This window comes from Nerophis ophidion, linkage group LG25 (assembly GCF_033978795.1).
Source record: "Nerophis ophidion isolate RoL-2023_Sa linkage group LG25, RoL_Noph_v1.0, whole genome shotgun sequence".
NCBI lineage: Eukaryota > Metazoa > Chordata > Actinopteri > Syngnathiformes > Syngnathidae > Nerophis > Nerophis ophidion.
This window is the reverse complement of record NC_084635.1, coordinates 41,065,808-41,086,459: the sequence shown is the minus strand read 5'-3', so window position 1 is coordinate 41,086,459 and position 20,652 is coordinate 41,065,808. Positions and strand designations below refer to the sequence as shown.

The window sequence follows — 20,652 nt, the reverse complement described above, 5'->3', positions numbered from 1 at the left end:
TTATATTTACCTTGTAGATTGTAACATCAAAATAGGAATGAACACTTTTGGAGTTATGTACTGAACAAAACGAGGTGAAATAACATGTTTTATATTCTACTTTCTTCAAAATAGCCACCCTTTGCTCTGATTACTGCTTTGCACACTCTTGGCATTCTCTCCATGAGCTTCAATAGGTAGTCACCTGAAATGGTTTGCACTTCACAGGTGTCAGTTTGGATGTGACAATCTACAATGGAAATAGTCATGAAAATAAAGAAAACATTGTATTGAATGAGGAGAAGGTGTGTCCAAACTTAGGCCTGTACTGTATATATATATAAAATATACTGTGGCCTTATGTAGTGTGCGTGCACCGTGTATCTGGCTCCTCCCCCTGTGTTTACTCCTGCAGATCTTTACGTGCACATCCAAAATAATATCTTTGTGTCAGAAGCGAACCATGACGACAAAGAAAACAAGTTGATGAAGACTTCCTACATCCTCAAAGACATCACTAGGGCCATTTACAAACCCCGTTTCCATATGACTTGGGATATTGTGTTAGAGGTAAATAAAAACAGAATACAATGATTTGTAAATCCTTTTCAACCCATATTCAGTTGAATGCACTACAAAGACAAGATATTTGATGTTCAAACTCATAAACTTTATTTTTTTTTTGCAAATAATCATGAACTTAGAATTTCATGGCTGCAACACGTGCCAAAGTAGTTGGGAAAGGGCATGTTCACCACTGTGTTACATCACTTTTTCTTTTAACAACACTCAATAAACGTTTGGGAACTGAGGAAACTAATTGTTGAAGCTTTGAAAGTGGAATTCTTTCCCATTCTTGTTTTGTGTAGAGCTTCAGTCCTTCAACAGTCCGGGGTCTCTGCTGTCGTATTTTACGCTTCATAATGCGCCACACATTTTCCATGGGAGACAGGTCTGGACTGCAGGCGGCCCAGGAAAGTACCCGCACTCTTTTTTTACGAAGCCACGCTGTTGTAACACGTGCTGAATGTGGCTTGGCATTGTCTTGCTGAAATAAGCAGGGGCGTCCATGAAAAAGACGGCGCTTAGATGGCAGCATATGTTGTTCCAAAACCTGTATGTACCTTTCAGCATTAATGGTGCCTTCACGGATGTGTAGGTTACCCATGCCTTGGGCACTAATGCACCCCCATACCATCACAGATGCTGCTTTTTGAACTTTGCGTCGATAACAGTCTGGATGGTTCGCTTCCCCTTTGGTCCGGATGACACCATGTCGAATATTTCCAAAAACAATTGGAAATGTGGACTCGTCAGACCAAAGAACACTTTTCTACTTTGTATCAGTCCATCTTAGATGATCTCGGGCCCAGAGAAGACGGCGGCGTTTCTGGATGTTGTTGATAAATGGCTTTGGCTTTGCATAGTAGAGCTTTAACTTGCACTTACAGATGTAGCGACCAACTGTATTTAGTGACAGTGGTTTTCTGAAGTGTTCCTGAGCCCATGTGGTGATATCCTTTAGAGATTGATGTCGGTTTTTGATACAGTGCTATCTGAGTGATCGAAAGTCTCGGTCATTCAATGTTGGTTTCCGGCCATGCTGCTTACGTGTAGTGATTTCTCCAGATTCTCTGAACCTTTTAATGATATTATGGAGCGTAGATGTTGAAATCCCTAAATTTCTTGCAATTGCACTTTGAGAAAGGTTGTTCTTAAACTGTTTGACTATTTGCTCACGCAGTTGTGGACAAAGGGGTGTACCCCACCCCATCCTTTCTTGTGAAAGACTGAGCAATTTTTGGGAAGCTGTTTTTATAGCCAATCATGGCACCCACCTGTTCCCAATTAGCCTGCACACCTGTGGGAAGTTCAAAATAAGTGTTTGATGAGCATTCCTCAACTTTATCAGTATTTATTGCCACCTTTCCCAACTTCTTTGTCACGTGTTGCTGGCATCAAATTCTAAAGTTAATGATTATTTGCAAAACAAAAAATGGTTATCGGTGTTGTCTTTGTAGCATATTCAACTGAATATAAATGATAAATAAATGATAAATGGGTTGTACTTGTATAGCGCTTTTCTACCTTCAAGGTACTCAAAGCGCTTTGACATTACTTCCACATTTACCCATTCACACACACATTCACACACTGATGGAGGGAGCTGCCATGCAAGGCGCCAACCAGCACCCATCAGGAGCAAGGGTGAAGTGTCTTGCTCAGGACACAACGGACGTGACGAGGTTGGTACTAGGTGGGAATTGAACCAGGGATGGAATATGGGTTGAAAAGTATTTGCAAATCATTGTATTCTGTTTATATTTACATCTAACATAATTTTCCCAACTCATATGGAAACAGGGTTTGTACATCAGAAACTAATTTTTAACTATTGTAAGATGACGCTTTTATTTTGTTGTTATCCCTTGCACCTATTTCATGATTCTGTGGTTTGCTTCTCTTCATGGTAGTTTGGTTTCAATGTCATAAAGGAGCCATATGTAATAATGTCCTGTTAAGTCACTTAAAGGAGCCATATGTAATAATGTCCTGTTAAGTCACTTAAAGGAGCCATATGTAATAAAGTCATCATTGATACATCATGTTCTTTTCCAATACCTCAATAGGTGATAACTGTAGTTCATATGATCATTTTTAAATTACATGTACATATTGTTATTGTTTTGCCATCCACCGTTTGACTATTGACTATTCATGTTTAATGCCTCTCTCCATCCACTTTAGTGACAGTCATTTAAGGCCTTCATGTTCACAAACCCATGGTTTTTAATAACTTGTGATGCTTTTCAAGCACAAGATATGACTCATGTTGTTCAACATGTGGAGAAGTGAGGGTAAACCAACGTGTGCTCACCACATATGGCGTTCTTCCAGCGAGTGACAGGACAGATCTGACAGTGAAGCTGCTTGCCGGCGTAGAACCTCCCGTTGAACTTGATGAGAGCGTCTTTGCACTGCTGCTCACTGCTCACACACAGAAGAAGTTGCTCCAAACTTGACTTTATTCAACGGACTGACTTGTGCACACTCACATGTCAAACTGCACTGACTTGTGCACACTTATGTGTCAAACTGCACTGACTTGTGTACACTCACATGTTTAACTGCACTCACTTGTGCACACTTACGTGTCAAACTGCACTGACTTGTGTACACTCACATGTTTAACTGCACTCACTTGTGCACACTTACGTGTCAAACTGCACTGACTTGTGCACACTCACATGTCAAACTGCACTGACTTGTGTACACTCATGTTTAACTGCACTGACTTGTGCACACTCACATGTCAAACTGCACTGACTTGTGTACACTCACATGTTTAACTGCACTGACTTGTGCACACTTACGTGTCAAACTGCCCTGACTTGTGCACACTTACGTGTCAAACTGCACTGACTTATGCACACTTACGTGTCAAACTGCACTGACTTGTGCACACTTACGTGTCAAACTGCACTGACTTGTGCACACTTATGTGTCAAACTGCACTGACTTGTGCACACTTACGTGTCAAACTGCACTGACTTCTGCACACTTACGTGTCAAACTGCACTGACTTGTGCACACTTACGTGTCAGACTGCACTGACTTGTGCACACTTACGTGTCAAACTGCCCTGACTTGTGCACACTTACGTGTCAAACTGCACTGACTTGTGCACACTTACGTGTCAAACTGCACTGAATTGTGCACACTTACGTGTCAAACCGCACTGACTTGTGCACACTTACGTGTCAAACTGCACTGACTTGTGCACACTCACGTGTCAAACTGCACTGACTTGTGCACACTTACGTGTCTAACTGCACTGACTTGTGCACACTTACGTGTCTAACTGCACTGACTTGTGCACACTTACGTGTCAAACTGCACTGACTTGTGCACTTACATGTCAAACTGCCCTGACTTGTGCACACTTACATGTCAAACTACCCTGACTTTTGCACACCTACGTGTCAAACTACCCTGACTTTTGCACACCTACGTATCAAACTGCACTGACTTGTGCACACTTACGTGTCAAACTGCACTGACTTCTGCACACTTACGTGTCAAACTGCACTGACTTGTGCACACTTACGTGTCAAACTGCACTGACTTGTGCACACTTATGTGTCAAACTGCACTGACTTGTGCACACTTACGTGTCAAACTGCACTGACTTCTGCACACTTACGTGTCAAACTGCACTGACTTGTGCACACTTACGTGTCAGACTGCACTGACTTGTGCACACTTACGTGTCAAACTGCCCTGACTTGTGCACACTTACGTGTCAAACTGCACTGACTTGTGCACACTTACGTGTCAAACTGCACTGAATTGTGCACACTTACGTGTCAAACCGCACTGACTTGTGCACACTTACGTGTCAAACTGCACTGACTTGTGCACACTCACGTGTCAAACTGCACTGACTTGTGCACACTTACGTGTCTAACTGCACTGACTTGTGCACACTTACGTGTCTAACTGCACTGACTTGTGCACACTTACGTGTCAAACTGCACTGACTTGTGCACTTACATGTCAAACTGCCCTGACTTGTGCACACTTACATGTCAAACTACCCTGACTTTTGCACACCTACGTGTCAAACTACCCTGACTTTTGCACACCTACGTATCAAACTGCACTGACTTGTGCACACTTACGTGTCAAACTGCACTGACTTGTGCACACTTACGTGTCAAACTGCCCTGACTTTTGCACACCTACGTGTCAAACTGCACTGACTTGTGCACACTTACGTGTCAAACTGCACTGACTTTTGCACACTTACGTGTCAAACTGCCCTGACTTTTGCACACCTACATGTCAAACTACCCTGACTTGTGCACACCTACGTGTCAAACTGCACTGACTTGTGCACATTCACGTGTCAAACTGCACTGACATGTGCACACTTACGTGTCAAACTGCCCTGACTTGTGCACACTTACGTGTCAAACTGCCCTGACTTTTGCACACCTACGTATCAAACTGCACTGACTTGTGCACACTTACGTGTCAAACTGCACTGACTTGTGCACACTTACTTCTTAAACTGCACTGACTTGTGCACACCTACGTGTCAAACTGCACTGACTTGTGCACACTTACTTCTTAAACTGCACTGACTTGTGCACACCTACTTCTTAAACTGCACTGACTTTTGCACACCTACGTGTCAAACTGCACTGACTTGTGCACACTTACTTCTTAAACTGCACTGACTTGTGCACACCTACGTGTCAAACTGCACTGACTTGTGCACACTTACTTCTTAAACTGCACTGACTTGTGCACACCTACTTCTTAAACTGCACTGACTTTTGCACACCTACGTGTCAAACTGCACTGACTTGTGCACACTTACGTTTCAAACTGCACGTACACGTTCCCTCGCAGGTGAGGTTCATAGTTGCAGCTCACCTGCAAACACAGTCATTTTCTCTTATAAGTGTGCTGCGCCTCAGGGCTCAGTTCTACAAGCAGTTATATGTATGTGACGTGTGGTGCGCCTCAGGGCTCAGTTCTACAAGCAGTTCCATGTTCTATTATATGTATGTGACGTGTGGTGCGCCTCAGGGCTCAGTTCTACAAGCAGTTCCATGTTCTATTATATGTATGTGACGTGTGGTGCGCCTCAGGGCTCAGTTCTACAAGCTGTCCCATGTTCTATTATATGTGTGTGACGTGTGGTGCGCCTCAGGGCTCAGTTCTACAAGCAGTTCCATGTTCTCTTATATGTATGTGACGTGTGGTGCGCCTCAGGGCTCAGTTCTACAAGCAGTTCCATGTTCTCTTATATGTATGTGACGTGTGCTGCGCCTCAGGGCTCAGTGCTAACCGGTTACATGTTCACTCTCCAACCCTTTCAGTGTTTGAAAACAAAATCTGGACCGGGGGATATCTCTAACAAGACTTGTGACTAGAGGAGGGAAATAGGGAAGTCCCTAGCAAGAAATTATGAGCTCTCTTGAAAAGGAAGAACTTACCTTAAACTGCACCACCTTGCCAACGCTCCTAAACTCTGGTAGAACGTCGTGATAGAACTCGGCGAAAGATTCCTGCAGATCTTCTTCGCTGTGTTCCAGACAAGCGTCTCCATCGTAGTCGTCGCGTCGAGACTGCTCCATGCCAAAGGTCAGGAACATACTGCGGATCATCAGAGTGGGGCTGCTGCTGGGACTGATGTGCTTCCGAGAACATCTGGAAGAACAAGGGGATTGTAGTCCTCACACTGCAAACTGATGCTTCCATCTTGCGGGAACAACTTGCTGAATCACTCAATTTATCATTACCATTATTATCACACACATAAACTCAATGTATTATTATTATTATTATTATCACACACATGAACGTACAGTTTAGTAGCCTTACTAATCCAACACAATCCTTCATGTTCACACTGTCGCCATGGAAACCAGCTTCATCATTACTCTAGTCATGTGATGAAAAGGTTAGAAGTTGTAAAAAAGTAATGGTAAACTCTAACAACGTAGGCAGCTCTAAAAAGACAAAAAGTTCTCAAAAGATAAGAAACTACAAAAAGGTAAAAAGTGACAAAAAGGTAAGAAGTTATAAAGAGGAATGGCAAAGTACAAGGTAAGCAGCTCTAAAAAGTAAGGAGGTCTAAAAAGACAAAAAGTTCTCAAAAGATAAGAAACTACAAAAGGTAAAAACCTAATTTATATAAAGGTAGACATTTAAAAAAAAAAAAAGATAATAAACTTTAAAAAGGTTATTAGCAGCTTTAAGAAGAGAAGCTATACAATGTAAGAAACTATAAAAGGTAAGAAGTTATAAAAAGGTAAGAACTTATGAAAAAGACAGAAGTTGTAAAAATGTATCAAAATAAACTCTAAAAAGGTTAGCAGCTCGAAAAAGATAAGAAGCTATACTATGTAAGAAGTTATAAAAAGGTCAAAAGTTATCAAAAAAGTAAGAAGTTATAAGAAATAACAACCTCTAAACAGGTAAGCAGCTCTGAAAAGTTCAGCTATACAAAGAAGAGAGGTTGTAAAAAAGTAAGAGGTTATTTAAAGGTAAGAAGTTGTAAAAGGTAAGAAGTTCAACCTGTCCCCAAATCGACAAGCTCCAGTTTTGAGGAAGAAAGGACAGTTGGCTGCGTCTCGCTCTGTGCCAAAATGTTCAGACTTCTCAGACTTTGGAGCTTCAGGATTCATCCAAGGTCCTTCAGTGTTTAGCTGCAAGACAAGATCATTCATGCTTTGACTTCTTTTTTTTTGACATATAAGTCATTGATATCAGCAAAAAAACTTGGGTGTCGGATTTTATCGGCCAGCATGTAAAATGTCTGATATAACTACTTTGATACAAGTCTGTTCTCTTCTTGCAGATAAGAGTCTTTACTTCAGAACACTGTAAAGTGAAATAAAGTATGTCAATATAACAGACATGAAATACTAAATAACATCTATGTAACATTCCAACATCAAAGAAATGCACTAGCTTGATGCTCATTTACACAGGCTACTGATTAGCATTAGCGATTGTACATGGCCATTTCAACACCTCCTAATTTGTTATTAAAAACTAAACCAAGATGTACCTAACATGCAGACAGTCTGGGTGTAGTAAGTACAACACTTGCAGTATAAACACTTTGTAGGACTCAACAAAAGACTCAACTGGAACATTAAACTTATTGGCAAAGACTACTTCCTGACTACAAACCCCGTTTCCATATGAGTTGGGGAATTGTGTTAGATGTAAATATAAACAGAATACAATGATTTGCAAATCCTTTTCAAGCCATATTCAGTTGAATATGCTACAAAGACAACATATTTGATGTTCAAACTCATAAACATTTTTTTTGTGCAAATAATCATTAACTTTAGAATTTGATGCCAGCAACACGTGACAAAGAAGTTGGGAAAGGTGGCAATAAATACTGATAAAGTTGAGGAATGCTCATCAAACACTTATTTGGAACATCCCACAGGTGTGCAGGCTAATTGGGAACAGGTGGGTGCCATGATTGGCTATAAAAACAGCTTCCCAAAAAATGCTCAGTCTTTCACAAGAAAGGATGGGGCGAGGTACACCCCTTTGTCCACAACTGCGTGAGCAAATAGTCAAACAGTTTAAGAACAACCTTTCTCAAAGTGCAATTGCAAGAGATTTAGGGATTTCAAAATCTACGCCCCATAATATCATCAAAAGGTTCAGAGAATCTGGAGAAATCACTCCACGTAAGCGGCATGGCCGGAAACCCACATTGAATGACCGTGACCGTCTATCCCTCAGACGGCACTGTATCAAAAACCCACATCAATCTCTAAAGGATATCACCACTTGGGCTTAGGAACACTTCAGAAAACCACTGTCACTAAATACAGTTGGTCGCTACATCTGTAAGTGCAAGTTAAAGCTCTACTATGCAAAGCGAAAGCCATTTATCAACAACATCCAGAAATGCCGCCGGCTTCTCTGGGCCCGAGATCATCTAAGATGGACTGATGCAAAGTGGAAAAGTGTTCTGTGGTCTGACAAGTCCACATTTCAAATTGTTTTGGGAAATATTCGACATCGTGTCATCCGGACCAAAGGGGAAGCGAACCATCCAGACTGTTATCGACGCAAACTTCCAGCATCTGTGATGGTATGGGGGTGCATTAGTGCCCAAGGCATGGGTAACTTACACATCTGTGAAGGCAACATTAATGCTGAAAGGTACATACAGGTTTTAGAACAACATATGCTGCCATCCAAGTGCCGTCTTTTTCATGGACGCTCCTGCTTATTTAAGCAAGACAATGCCAAGCCAAATTCAGCACGTGTTACAACAGCGTGGATTCGTAAAAAAAGAGTGCGGGTACTTTCCTGGCCCGCCTGCAGTCCAGACCTGTCTCCCATGGAAAATGTGTGGCACATTATGAAGTGTAAAATACGACAGCAGAGACCCTGGACTGTTGAAGGACTGAAGCTCTACATAAAACAAGAATGGAAAAGAATTCCACTTTCAAAGCTTCAACAATTAGTTTCCTCAGTTCCCAAACATTTACTGAGTGTTGTTAAAAGAAAAGGTGATGTAACACAGTGGTGAACATGCCCTTTCCCAACTACCTTGTCACGTGTTGCAGCCATGAAATTCTAAGTGAATTATTATTTGCAAAAAAAAAAAAATAGTTTATGAGTTTGAACATGAAATATGTTGTCTTTGTAGCATATTTAACTGGATATGAGTTGAAAACGATTTGCAAATCATTGTATTCCATTTATATTAACATTTAACACAATTTCCCAACTCATATGGAAACGGGGTTTGTACAAACAGAGATGAATGCATACTGAGAAGTGCAAAAAAAGTAAACATAACACTACATTCAAAACATTTGATCAATACTAAACGTTTCCCAAGACATGAAATAAAAGGTTTTGTGCTGATACCGTGTCGAATCGATACTGGCAATGACAAATATGTATCGGTACGCCCCGAGTTCATAGCAGTGGTTTATTAGCCTGGACACAGTAATGAAGGAAGTGCTATATCAGCTGCTTGACATCAAAGAACTTGTAGTACCTGATGTTCTGCTTCATCCAACATTTTCTGAGCAGCCTCCTACAAAGTGTGTAAAAAGATGTCAGATGAGACAGGTGTGGAGACGCCAGGTGAAAGATACTTCCTTCTTGTGACAGCTGAGGACAACAATCTCTTAGTTAAGGACCACCTTGCATGTGTCGCTTGGTCAAGGAAAGATTGCACAAACACTGACTTCTCATCCAGCACACAAACACACTTTTACAAACATTTCATGGACACTGTGAGAAGGACTAAGGACTCCATGGAAGTATAAAATACAGTACCATTAGTTTGTAGTCTCATGGAAGTATGACATACAGTCTCATTAGTTTGTAGTCTCATGGAAGTATGACATATAGTCTCATTAGTTTGTAGTCTCATGGAAGTATGACATACAGTCTCATTAGTTTGTAGTCTCATGGAAGTATGACATACAGTCTCATTAGTTTGTAGTCTCATGGAAGTATGACATTAGGTATCATTAGTTTGTAGTCTCATGGAAGTATGACATATAGTCTCATTTAGTATGTAGTCTCATGGAAGTATGACATAGTCTCATTTAGTATGTAGTCTCATGGAAGTATGATGTTAGATCTCCTTAGTGGACCTTCTCTGAGCATGTCAATCAAAGCTGAGCATTATTCAGAATCTTTTGATGAAGTGTTGAAGTTTGTGATGATGACAAATGGATATATTTCTCTCTGCTTTTATCCTCCCAGGGCTCCTTTCACCTCTCTGCCTCGCTTCTCCTGCAGCTTCTGCTCCTTTTCTTCTTCTTCTTGCCTCTGCTGGGCCTCCCATTCCTCCTTGATGCAGCGCTGAGGAGAGGACACAGCAGTCACATTGAACACCATCAACACAGTAGACAGGGCTCGCCATGTTTCTACACTTCACATACAGTATTGCATACACTGAAGTGTAATTAGGTATATACAGCCGACCAATCTTATCAGATGATATTGACATAAAATCACATCTGGATGTACTTTCCCCCCAATAACAGTATTGAAAAAGGTATTGCCTGAGTTTCAGCACATGAGTTTTGCCTTCCGTAGTGTGGATCATTTTCTAACTTTTGCCTTTGGATCGTCAACACCATTTTGCTAGGACTATAAAGTGCTGATTAAGCTGATACCTGACATGCAATATCACTCCTCAGGTTGAATCATTCTGAGTCCCCAGCAGTGTTTGTACAGTTAAATAATGGTAAGAAGCAACTGGTGCTACTGAAACAAAAACTATGCCCAGTAGGGTTGTACGGTATACCAGTACTATTATAGTATCGCGGGACGAATGATTAAAAAACGGTACCATACTCTGTTTGAAAAGTATCGCTTTGCAAGGTTTTGTTTAACTAGTTTTTTTAACGGCCATTAAAAAACATTGCTTGTTTTCCGAGCAGAGGAGCGTGTTCACACACAGAGAGTACTTACAAGCAGACAGTGTGGAGACAGAAAAGGGAGAATGGAGGCATGTTGGTGTAAAAAGTCAAGATGAAGGTGAAGTTATAACACTCAGGAAGGGTTGTTCAAGACATGGCTAGCTAGCTAGCAGCTAACATCCATCCACAGTGTTTTAGGTACTTCTAAATCACTAATCCTGGCCTCAATGGCAACATAGTACGTTTCTTACATGTATCATTATCACTGGAGGACAAGGAATAGCTAAACATGCTTCACTACACACTGTAGCTCACCAGCGTCACCACTAATGAAACCATTCCTGAATGTCAAATGCCATGGGTGGATTTACTCATGACATCCACTGTAATGATACTATTATGATTACATAAATTTTTTTTTTTATATAGTCACAAAATCTTTTTTTTAAATGTACATTATGTTTATAAAGTCAGTAAATACGTCCCTGGACACATGAGGACTTTGAATATGACCAATGTATGATCCTGTAACTACTTGGTGTCGGATCCATACCTAAATGTGTGGTATCATCCAAAACTAATGTCAAGTATCAAAGAAGAGAAGAATAAGTGATTATTAAATTTAAACAGAAGTGTAGATAGAATGTGTTCATAGAGAAAGTAAGCAGATATTAACAGTAAATGAACAAGTAGATCAAAAATATATTTTTTTCAGTTTGTCCCTCATGTGTACAAAATAATAGGTGTATAAATGACACAATATGTTACTGCATTCGTCAGCAGACTTTGTTTGTTTAATTACTACTAAAAGACAAGTTGTCTAGTATGTTCAAGATTTTATTGAAAGACTAAATGACAATAATAAACATATGTTTCATGTACACTAACATTTTTTGTTCCAATAAAGACAATAATGACATTTTTTCTGCGCCCCTTGATTTAGAAAAGTATTGAAATTAAATTTGGCACTGGTACCAAAATATTGGTATGGGGAAAATTGTAATAGACAGTTAATTACATGAATCCATAGTTTCATACTTCAACACTGACTAGTTCTACAGACGTGTGTGCCACTACAATGTGCAGCTTTCTCCATTGTTATTTTCCTATATCAGTAGAACTTGATGTTGGTGGATCTGTATATCAGAAATGAATTTGCATATTGTTTAGGAAGCCAATACCAGAGCATCTGTTATTATGATATATTAGAGGTGTAATAATTAACGGCATTAATGACTTTTGCCATAGGGGAGAACATATTTTCACTAGCTCATATCATCTACATCAGGGGTGCCCACACTTTTTCTGCAGGCGAGCTACTTTTCAATTGACCAACTCGAGGGGATCTACCTCATTTATATATATCATTTATATTTATTTATTTATGAAAGAGACATTTTTGTAAACAAGTTAAATGTGTTTAATGATAATACAAGCATGTGTAACACATATAGATGTCTTTCTTTCACAAAGACAAGAATATAAGTTGGTGTATTACCTGATTCTGATGACTTGCATTGATTGGAATCAGACAGCAATGATGATACCGCCCACATTTTCAAATGGAGGAAAAAAAAAGTTGTCCTTTCTGTACAATACCACATGAAAGTGGTTGGTTTTTGGCATCTAATTCATCCAGCTTCCATACACTTTACAAGAAAAACATTGGCGGCAAATTCCGTAGCTTGCTTGATTGACATTCACGGCACCCGAGGGTCTTGTGAGATGACGCTGGCTGCTGCCAGTTCATTATTATGAAAAAATGACAGAGAGGAAGGCGAGAAACACTTTTTATTTCAACAGACTTTCGCGCCGTCCCTTCCGTCAAAACTCTAAAGGCCGACTGCACATTTCCTATCTTCACAATAAAAGCCCTGCTTCATTGCTGCCTGCGCTAACAAAATAAGAGTCTCGGAAAGCTGGCGTGCACAAGTGATGTGCACGCCAGCTTTCTGAGGGATTGCTTGTGCACGCCAGTTTTCCGAGACTCTGTATTTCGTTAGCGCAGGCAGCATGAAGCAGGGCTTTTATTGTGAAGATAGGAAATGTGCAGTCGGCCTTTAGCGTTTTGACGGAAGGTACGGCGCGAGAGTCTGTTGAAATAAAAAGTGTTTCTCGCCTTTCTCTCGGTCATATTTTAATAATAATGATCTTGCAGCAGCCAGCGTCATCTCACAAGACCCTCCGGTACCGTGAATGTCATTTAAGTGACGTCTTGGTGATCACTAATTTTTAGGTCTATTTTTTTTAAAAGCCTGGCTGGAGATCGATTGACACACCCCCCGCGGTCGACTGGTAGCTCGCGATCGACGTAATGGGCACCCCTGATCTACATATTCTCATTTCTACAGGTTTGAAAGAAAGAGAGAAGCAAAGCTTATAAACATTGCATTTTTAAAAAGGAGCAGAAGACATTACTTGAGGCAATATAATAATTCAAACACATGAAAATCTGGTTTTTTTCAGCCCTGAAATGCTGTTGGTATCTTGTAAGCCCATGTTAGTGCTGCAATGTAACTTTCTACCTTGTACTCAGTCCAAATGTAGCTAGGTTGATCTTGTTTCAGTGTTACCTCCTCGTCTTCTTTGCGTTTCCTGGCAGCGTCCTTCCTCTCCGACTTCAGCCTGAACTCCTCCTGTGCCAGACGCTCACGCTGCAGCCACTCCTCATGCAGCCGCTGTCTGCAGCAACACCAAAGCCAAGCTTAGTACTGCTCACTAAATGTGGGAGGTGGCATCTGAGCCCAGGATGTCCTTGTGGCTCGGCCAGCCCTTTGAGACATTTCTGATTAATTTCTGATCAACTTTGATTGATTAATACAATAAAGGGACAATAAATATCATTATTGGCTTATATTGAACAGAAAATATTAAACATTAAATATATGTTTCTTTTTGCAATCAAATAATTCATGCATGAAATAAGATGTTGAACATACTAGACAACTTGTCTTTTAGTAGTAAGTAAGCAAACAAAGACTCCTAATTAGTCAGCTGACGTATGCAGTAACATATTGTGTCATTTATACACCTATTATTTTCTACACACTATGAAGGACAAACTGTAAAAATGGATTATTAATCACATTGTTCATTTCCTGTTAATATCTGCTTATTTTCTCTTTTAATATGTTCTATCTACACTTCTGTTAAAATGTAACAATCACTCTTGTATAACACTTGACATTAGTTTTGGGTGATACAACACAATTGGGTGTGGATCTGATACCAAGTAGTTACAGGATGGTCCGTGTACCTCTCCTTCATTCCATTTTGAATTCTCAAATAAAAAAAAAAAAAAAAAAAATTCGGGCCATTTTTATTTCTGAAAAAAAAAAAAATTGGACAACTATTTAATGAGACTTTTTTAAAAGGACATTAAGACTCCTGCTGAAAAAAGGTCTTAGCGTTATGCTTAAAACATGCTAAACGCGAAGGAAAAGCTAAAATACTGCTTCCGGTTCAATTTGTTTTCCCACAGATAAACACACAATTTTGCATTTTGGGTTAACATAAATTGGATTTTTGTGTTTATTTGGAAAAATGAAAATCCATAAAAGGAAAACAGCACAAAATCATATTTTATGTCAATATTTTAATGAAAATCAACCCTTTTTTGTTTGTTTTCAAATCAGCCATTTATAGTAAAAATGAAAAAAATGTCCCTAATTTTGTTTTTGGATTTGCGTTTCAGAATTGAAACCAGAATGAACGCAGGGTACACGGACCCAGGATCAGTGTATGTTTTGGTGTTTACATTTTCTTTTCATCAATGGAAATTGAAAAAAAAAAAAAAACACAGTTTTTTTTTTTGTCCTTTCTCGTGAAAGACCGAAAAAAAAAAACGTTTTTCTTTTTCGATTTTGAAAAAAAAAAGATCTCTAGTAAGCAAAAAGGGAAAGATAGACCAAACGTTTTTTTTTTTCATAGTCTGACACCGGAAGTCTTTATTTTCAGAGTAAAAGCGGGGATACTAGAGTACCCGTGTGTCTTTGGAGCCCTAAACAGAAAACATGTCAGGTCTGACATCAGCGTGTACAGATAATTTATAAGCAGATATGATACAAAAGTGGGGGCATCATAGCACAGACTCTCTTACAGGACAGTCTGTGGTCCTGTAAGAAAATCACTACTTCCGGTTCCAGTTTCGGAATATGAAAACACATCAATTTTGTTACGTTGTTTTAGTTTCAGTTTCTGTTGATGTGTGTGTAGATATTTCTGTAGAAGTCTTGGGACTTTGTATCATGTCTAAAGTACTTCCTTTGCATGTTAGCCAGCGTGACAGGCACACGGAACATGGGAAATACCTCCACTTTTTAAACAATCAGGAGTCCTCCAGGGCCGCTCCATTCATACCAACACAAGACTGTCATGGTTTGGGATTTAACTACACACCAGGCTCTTCTTGGACTTTTATAAAAGGCTTGACTCACTGGAACATGACTTTATTTGTGTAATGCTACAACACACTCACTTTCAAAATGAAGACTTCCACTGTCAGACTACAAAAAAAACATACATTTTTGGTCTGTTTTCCCATTTTTGTTTATTGGAGATCTTCATTTTTCTTTTTAAAACCAAAAAAGAAAATCTTTTTTGGTTTGGAAAAAAACCAACAATAATTTTTTGTTTTTCAATTTCCCATTTATGAAAATAAAATTTAAATAGCAAAACATACAGTGACCTTACAGGATCATACATTGGTCAGAATTAAAGTTCTCTTGTGTTCAGGGAAATATTTCCAGAGTTAATAAAGAATTAAAAAAAGACAAAAGATTTTGTGACAATAAAAACCATTGTAGTAATCATGTAGCTGCTTTTAAAAAAAGCCTTAAGACTCATCTTTTTAGTAAAACCCTCTTCTAATTTTTTTTTTTTATGTTTAATGTGTTTTTAACTACTCTGGTATCCTTTTAAACTTTGAGATTGACAAATGCAAAATGCTTTACAAATTAAATGTATTATTAATATTATTAGTGTTGAGTAGATACAGCTCTTGTACTTTGTATCGTTAGAGTGGATATTTGTACAATTGTGATAAAAAAATTATTCAACGCCCACACAATTTTGGTGTTTTAGCAAGTTGGACATTTATTCCGTTTTTTGTTTGTAGTCATATCAAATAAAGATGTGTAAAATAGACAAATGCAACTTAAATTGTAACACTGTATTTTACAAAATAGCAAAAAAGGAAATTTTTCTTAATATGTCATTGCCAAAACGATTCAAGCCCCTAGTTCCATGCATCTTTAGTACTTAGTAGAACAGTATTGACATCCTTCAAAGGTGATACACAAGCTTCTTGCAAGCATTTTAGCCCATTCCTCTTGGGCAAAGGCCTCCAGTTCATTCATATTCTTGGGCTTGCGTGCTGCAACTGCCTTCTTCAAGTCCCACTAGAGGATTTAGGTCTGGCCACTGTGAAGGCCACTCCAGAGTCTTCCAGCCCTTCTTCTGCAACCACTCTGATGTTGATTTGGAGGTATGCTTGGGATCGTTGTCCTGTTGGAAGGTCCAACGTCTCCCAAGCCTCAGCTTCCTCACTGACTTCATGACATTTGCAGCTAATATATCCTGCTAGGAAATAGAATTCATAATGCCTTGAACGCGCTGGAGATTCCCGGTACCTGAGGCAGAGAAACAGCCCCAGAGCATGATTGACCCCCCACCATGCTTAACAGTAGGCAAGGTGTTCTTCTCTTTGTAAGCTTCATTTTTTCTCCTCCAGACATAACGTTGATTCATAGGCCCAAAGAGTTCCACTTTTGTCTCATCACTCCATAGAACACTTTCCCAAAACCTTTGGGGTTTGTCCAGATGATTTTTGGCATACTGGAGTCTATTTTTCTTGTGCCTGGTAGTCAGAAGTGGGGTGCGCCTGGGAGTTCTGGCATGGAGGCCTTCATCTCGTAGTGCACACCTTATTGTCTGGGACGAAACCTGCGTTCCCCCCTCTGCAATGTCCTGTTGTAGTTCCTCAGCTGTTACCCGGGGGGTTTTCACCACTGTACGCTTCAAATACCTGACAGCATCCTCTTTCTACCACGCCCAGGTAGTGTTTCCACTGTGCCTTTAGCTTTAAATTTGCGAATTATGCTCCCAACTGTGTCTCTTTGAATGTGTAATGTCGTTGCTATTTTCTTATATCCATATCCTTTCTTATGAAGAGAAATCACCTCCTGTCTTGACTTCTTTGACCACTCCCTGGACTTCACCATGTTGCAAATACACCATTGACCATCTACAAGAAGCTGAGCATCACAGTCTTTTTCAATCAGTTTAATTGTTGCTCGTTATGGTTCTAATCACATCTACAGGTGTTTTTAACACATGATTGAAAGACCTTATTCAAATTCTGTTCTTAAGAGTTATGATCTTCAAGAGGGTTGAATAATTTTGTCAATGAGATATCAAGAGAAATGACACTGTTTGGTATGTTACAAAATATAATGTTGTAATTCAAGTTGCATTTGTCTATTTAATGCAACTTTATTTGATATGGCTATAAACAAAAAATGGAATAAATGTCCAACTTGCTAAAACAACAAAATTGTGTGGGGGTTGAATAATTTTGATCACAACTGTATGGATGCACCGCATAGTGTTTTCATTTAGGAGCGCTAGCTTGCTGTTAGCAGTTAGCTCTTGGTGTGTAGTGAAGCATGTTTAGCTATTCCTCTCGTAACACCTGTAACAAACGTACTTTATTTGTGGCCATAGAGGCAAAGATTGGTGATTTTAAAGTACCTAAAACACTGTGGAGGCGTGTAGATGTTTGTTTTACAGCACAACTTGCTTAGTGGTGCTTCAGTGTTTACAGCTTCACCTTCATTGTTAGTTTTGAAACCTAAATATGTCCATTCTTTCTCTTCTGTCTTCACACTGTTTCTCCTTGTAAGTGCTCTGTGTGTGTGTTGATGTTGACTCACTACTAAAAAATGACTACTGGTATTTTTTCAAAGGCAGTTTAGTACCTTTTTTGATTCCTATACATAATATCACATTTTTGTACCGAACATAATTTCTAACTCACCTTTCTTCCTCAACAATACTGTCTTCTTCTTCTTCGTTGTCTTCTTCATCAGGAGGATCAACAGACGCCCCGTTATGTAAATCTACAACGAGACAAATGGTGTAGTTTAATTTCATTCAACACAAATATCATAACAGATTTTTCTTCATACCACATTGTCTGGCTTGGGCGATGGCTTGACGTTTCCTTTTTCTTCTTTCCTTCCTCGAGGCGGCCCTTCGTTGTTTTTGACTGAAGAAAAAGTGGAATTCAAGTACATTTAAATTGTCTCTTTTGTTCAGTAATGGTGTGTCATGTCAGGACTTTTATTTTTACACAGCAGGCCTAAGAAGAGCACAACAAAAGTCCTTATGTGAAATGTATCTATAAAGCATTAAATAATTAGAAATACAATACATCCATCCATCCATGTTCTACCGCTTATTCCAGGGGAGTCCAATGTGCGGCCTGGGGGCTACTTGCGGCCCGCAGGTAAATTTTTAACGGCCCCACGGCAAATTTTTAAAATATGTTAGAAAAAATTTTAAAACGTAAAAAGTGATATAAAAGAGCAAACGGGTGGAATGTAACAAAAAATGTTGCAATGTTTACTCTAATAAAACAAAGCTGCCATGCAGGCTGTTCCTTTCTTTAAAAAATAATAATGAATCAAATTCAATGTCATTATGAATTATTGACCTATTCAAAGCTCCAATTACGTCACGTTAAATTTTCCACTTTGAGATATTTTTGGGGGAAAATGTTGCATACTTTGTGTTTGCCATTTAAAAAACTGAGCGTTTTTTTAAAGAAGGGCCTAAAATGAACAAACAAAGAACATATACAACAATAAAACCACAATAAAACTTTTAATTGACGGATAGATCTGAAGTTGATCTCGAGATTATTGTGTTGAAAGTAAACAGTAAAAAAAAACACTTTAATGAGTAGGACCCTTTTGGATCTCCTATAATTTTAGTGTGATTTTTTTTTTAAATGTCATTGCTTAAAAAATAATAATAAATTAAAATCAATGGTGTTATGTTTAGACCTTTTTAATGTTCCAATTATTATATAATCTCAAATTTTCCACTTCCAAAAATTATTGGATGAAAATATTGCATATTTTGTGATTTTTCCATGAAAAACATTTTGGGGTGACAAAAAGGGCATACAACTTACATCTTTAAAATCATTATATTGATAGATAGACCTAATGTTAATCTAGAGATTTAAAACTCGAATAATAATAAAAATAATAATACTGAATAATGACACATTTTTAATATTTTTTGGACCAAAACCCATTGGGGTCCCTGAGATCAAGCCTGAGTGGAGGCTGAAATGTATATTTTTTTGTACATATATTGTACTGTTTTTTAAAATAAAAAATATCAAAATGGCCCCCGCTTGCTTTGATTTTTCTGTGTGCGGCCCTCAGTGGATAAAGTTTGAACACATCTGGCTTATTCCCTTCGGGGTGGCGGGGGGCGCTGGAGCCTATCTCAGTTGCATTCGGGCGGAAGGCGGGGTACACCCTGGACAAGTCGCCACCTCATCGCAGGGTCAACACAGATAGACAACATTCACACTCACATTCACACACTAGGGACCATTTAGTGTTGCCAATCAACCTATCCCCAGGTGCATGTCTTTGGAGGTGGGAGGGGCCTATCTCCAGGTGCATGTCTTTGGAGGTGGGAGGGGCCTATCTCCAGGTGCATGTCTTTGGAGGTGGGAGAGGCCTATCCCCAGGTGCATGTCTTTGGAGGTGGGAGGGGCCTATCCCCAGGTGCATGTCTTTAGAGGTGGGAGGGGCCTATCCCCAGGTGCATGTCTTTGGAGGTGGGAGGGGCCTATCCCCAGGTGCATGTCTTTAGAGGTGGGAGGGTCCTATCCCCAGGTGCATGTCTTTAGAGGTGGGAGGGGCCTATCTCCAGGTGCATGTCTTTGGAGGTGGGAGGAAGCCGGAGTACCCGGAGGGAAACCACGCAGTCATGCAAACTCCACACAGAAAGATCCAAAGCCTGGGATTGAACCCAGGACTGCTCAGGACCTTCGTATTGTGAGGCAGACGCACTAACCCCTCTGCCACCGTGCTGCCTGAATTATAATACATGTGAAGTTTAATTTGTATTTTGTGGGGTGGTATAGCTCGGTTAGCGGAGTGGCCATGCCAGCAACTTGAGGGTTCCAGGTTCGATCCCCGCTTCAAATATTTGCAAATCATTGTATTCCCTTTCTATTTACATCCAACACAATTTCCCAACTCATATGGAAACGGTGTTTGTGTATTACATGATTGAACTACACGAAGAAGACACTAATGCAGACAACAACATGCGAAGAGAAATGTATGCAGCAAACTTATTTACGTACTAACACCAACAGTAAGATTAAAAAGTCATTGTTTGGTTAAAAGTGTTAAAAGGAAAGAGACTTACTTTAATGACGGAGCAGCAGTGAGGGCAGGAAAGCAAGCTGCCATGGCGGCTAAACATTGCTAACATGCTAACATTGCTAATGCTAAGATTAGCTAAGCCAAAGTACAGGAACAGACTTATTCCGATATCAACTATTTCTTATAACTAGTGCATGTGGATAATAAGGCATCTAGTCGATGTCATTTAAACAACAACTTTGCTATTTACTTTCACAGACACGTCTTGTTTGTTTGGGTCCTGACTGACACAAGCACTTCCGGTGTGAATA

The 20,652-nt window shown here is 39.5% G+C and overlaps 1 protein-coding gene across 1 annotated transcript in view; it reads right to left on the bottom strand.

Moving 5' to 3' along the window:
• The window catches only part of LOC133543047 (U2 small nuclear ribonucleoprotein auxiliary factor 35 kDa subunit-related protein 1-like), a 22,766-nt gene extending 2,114 nt beyond the window's left edge, over window positions 1-20,652 (bottom strand). The window contains exons 1-10 of the mRNA XM_061887429.1: window positions 20,385-20,652; window positions 18,113-18,192; window positions 17,962-18,043; window positions 13,499-13,607; window positions 10,276-10,362; window positions 9,545-9,583; window positions 7,072-7,202; window positions 5,988-6,201; window positions 5,366-5,421; window positions 2,858-2,967 (exon numbers count right to left, since the gene is read on the bottom strand). Coding sequence (XP_061743413.1) covers window positions 2,858-2,967; window positions 5,366-5,421; window positions 5,988-6,201; window positions 7,072-7,202; window positions 9,545-9,583; window positions 10,276-10,362; window positions 13,499-13,607; window positions 17,962-18,043; window positions 18,113-18,192; window positions 20,385-20,428 — 952 coding nt within the window. The 5' untranslated portion in view covers window positions 20,429-20,652. The remainder of the gene's footprint in view (window positions 1-2,857; window positions 2,968-5,365; window positions 5,422-5,987; window positions 6,202-7,071; window positions 7,203-9,544; window positions 9,584-10,275; window positions 10,363-13,498; window positions 13,608-17,961; window positions 18,044-18,112; window positions 18,193-20,384) is intronic.